The following is a 2,244-nucleotide window of genomic DNA, read 5'->3' as shown; positions in this document are numbered from 1 at the left end:
CCTTATCTTCTGTAAGTCTGTTTGTCTAGGAGGTGAAAATAGGGTTTTGAATATTTATTTTTTGTCATTAGTTTTTCTTTGTTGGTAATTTGTATTTTTAGCCTAATAATATGTCCAATCCTAAATGTTATTCTGCCTTTAGACAATCACAGGTTGTTCAGTGACATACAGTGTGTGCAGTATGACCTGTGGCCCAGAATCCATTATGTTTCTGAGCGTCAGTGTTTCTGCCACAGAAAACATTTGTTGCATTGCAGATATGGAGCTTCAGTGTCCTGAGATTTCAGTGTGATGTGTTAATGTATGATATATTGTGAATTTGGTTTGTGTCTCTACATCAGTGGAGCTGACTCTGCTGCTTTTGTGGTTTTAATGGTCTGACTGGGCTTCTTCACTGGAACTGTTCTCTTCATCTGAGGAAACTTTCAGCTTGTTGAGGAGGACTGTTTGAACTTCAGGAGGAAAACTGGTGGAGACGCAATGAGCATCAGAAATCATCTGTCTCTGTGTGTGTGTGTGTGTGTGTGTGTGTGTCCTCAGTGAACTGTATCAGTCTCTGCAGTAGCTTCCAGCTGCAGCAGTCAGTTCAGTTTCTGTTCAGTCTGACTGAGGGAGGTTTTTGTACGACGCTTTTTCACTGTGTGAACACATGCTGACTGTTGATATAATGATAACTCTGACAGTAGTAAACTGCTGCATCTTCAGCCTGAACTCCACTGATGGTCAGAGTGAAGTCAACTCCATTCCCTGCTCCACTTCCACTGAATCTGGAGGAGATTCCAGAAAATCTGCTTGATGTATAGTAGATCAGAAGTTTAGGAGCTTCTCCAGTTTTCTGATGGTACCAGGACAGGTAGTATTGTGAACCAGTGTGGTGAGCAACCTTTGGACTGGCCTTACAGTCAATAGCGACAGTCTGACCCAGCTGCACTGATTTGGCTGCTGGCTGAGTCAAGACAACATTTTGTCCAACAGACCCTGAGGAGAGAGAAGAAACACTGGACATGAGATGGTGAGGTGAAACTAAGCTACACTCCAAATGATTTTCACATCACAGAAAAATGATTTTCCTCACCCTGAGTGAAGCAGAGGAGAGTCCAGATGAGGACGGAGACCAAAGTCATGTTTTTGATGAGGAGGATTTCTGTGGCTTCTGTTGTCATGAAGGACAGCTGTCAGTCATCCAGTGTTCAACTCTCAGGACTATAAAGTCTCCCAGAGCACTGGAGCATGGTGCTGCTGATGCAAAGTGGCTCTCTATGGAAATGCTCTGACTGACTCCAACAGGGACTTGGATTACTCTGATGATGCTGCTTCTCAATGGATCAATACGTTTACCAGAGGATTGATTAGGAATGTGTCAGTGATCATTTTTATGGACATTTGCTTTGATGACTGCAGAAAGATTTTCTTTTACAACATCTTCTGTCTGCTTTCATTTCATTCTAGAGGGTTCAATTTGACTTTCATTACATTTACATTTATTCATTTAGCTGACGCTTTTATCCAAAGCGACTTACAATTGCTATACATGTCAGAGGTCACACACCTCTGGAGCAACTAGGGTTCATTGTCTTGCTCAGGGACACAATGGTGGATGGGTCACAGTGGGGGATTTAACCTGGGTCTCTCACACCAAAGGCATAGTCTCATTCATTGCGCCACTGCCACCCTTTCAGACCAATGGAACAATATATACTATATAATATATAGTTCAGTCCGTCTGTTGTCGTGGTTCAGTAGTGATGTCTGTGTAAATGAAGAGAGCAAACACACACCGTCTCTGATGAGTGATGATTTGAGCTGAAAAATCTGAAGAACAAATAAAAGTCTTTAAATGTTGAAGTTTAACGGTAATTCAGCTAAAGAAAGAGTTTCCCGCCTGAAACTTTATCTTCATGGTTCAGCAGTGATGCCTGTCTGTTGCCATGGTTACTGAGCTGAGAGAGGGAAGTGAAACCTTGAAGACCAGTTTCATCCAGTCTGAGGAAGACCAACAGAACCAGCAGCCTCCTCTGCTGCAACCAACAGGGTGGAGTTTATTTTCTCTGTGCATGAACTTTCTTCATGTTGTCTCTCTGTCTCCTCCTCCAGTGGGTGATGTCCGTCCCACCCTGACGGTGCTGCCCCCCTCCAGCGAGGAGCTGCAGCAGGGGAAGGCCACGCTCATGTGCCTGGCCAACAAGGGCTTCCCCTCAGACTGGAGTCTGGCCTGGAAGGTGGACGGCAGCAGCAGCAGCAGCA

General features: G+C 44.3%; 1 gene segment (V, D, J or C); it reads right to left on the bottom strand.

Annotated features, from left to right (window-relative positions):
- Nucleotides 1-657: 657 nt before the first annotated feature.
- On the bottom strand, nucleotides 658-1,124 carry LOC123966579 (the record flags this gene model as incomplete). The annotated part of the segment is given in 2 exon segments: nucleotides 658-978; nucleotides 1,076-1,124. Coding segments are annotated over 2 exon segments (370 nt in total), but the record flags the coding sequence as incomplete, so codon positions are not given.
- Between the last annotated feature and the right edge of the window lie 1,120 nt (nucleotides 1,125-2,244).

Source organism: Micropterus dolomieu, unplaced genomic scaffold, assembly GCF_021292245.1.
Source record: "Micropterus dolomieu isolate WLL.071019.BEF.003 ecotype Adirondacks unplaced genomic scaffold, ASM2129224v1 contig_13754, whole genome shotgun sequence".
In the NCBI taxonomy this organism is placed as follows: domain Eukaryota; kingdom Metazoa; phylum Chordata; class Actinopteri; order Centrarchiformes; family Centrarchidae; genus Micropterus; species Micropterus dolomieu.
Note: the sequence above shows the minus strand (reverse complement) of the source record. Positions and strands in the feature narration are given on the sequence as shown.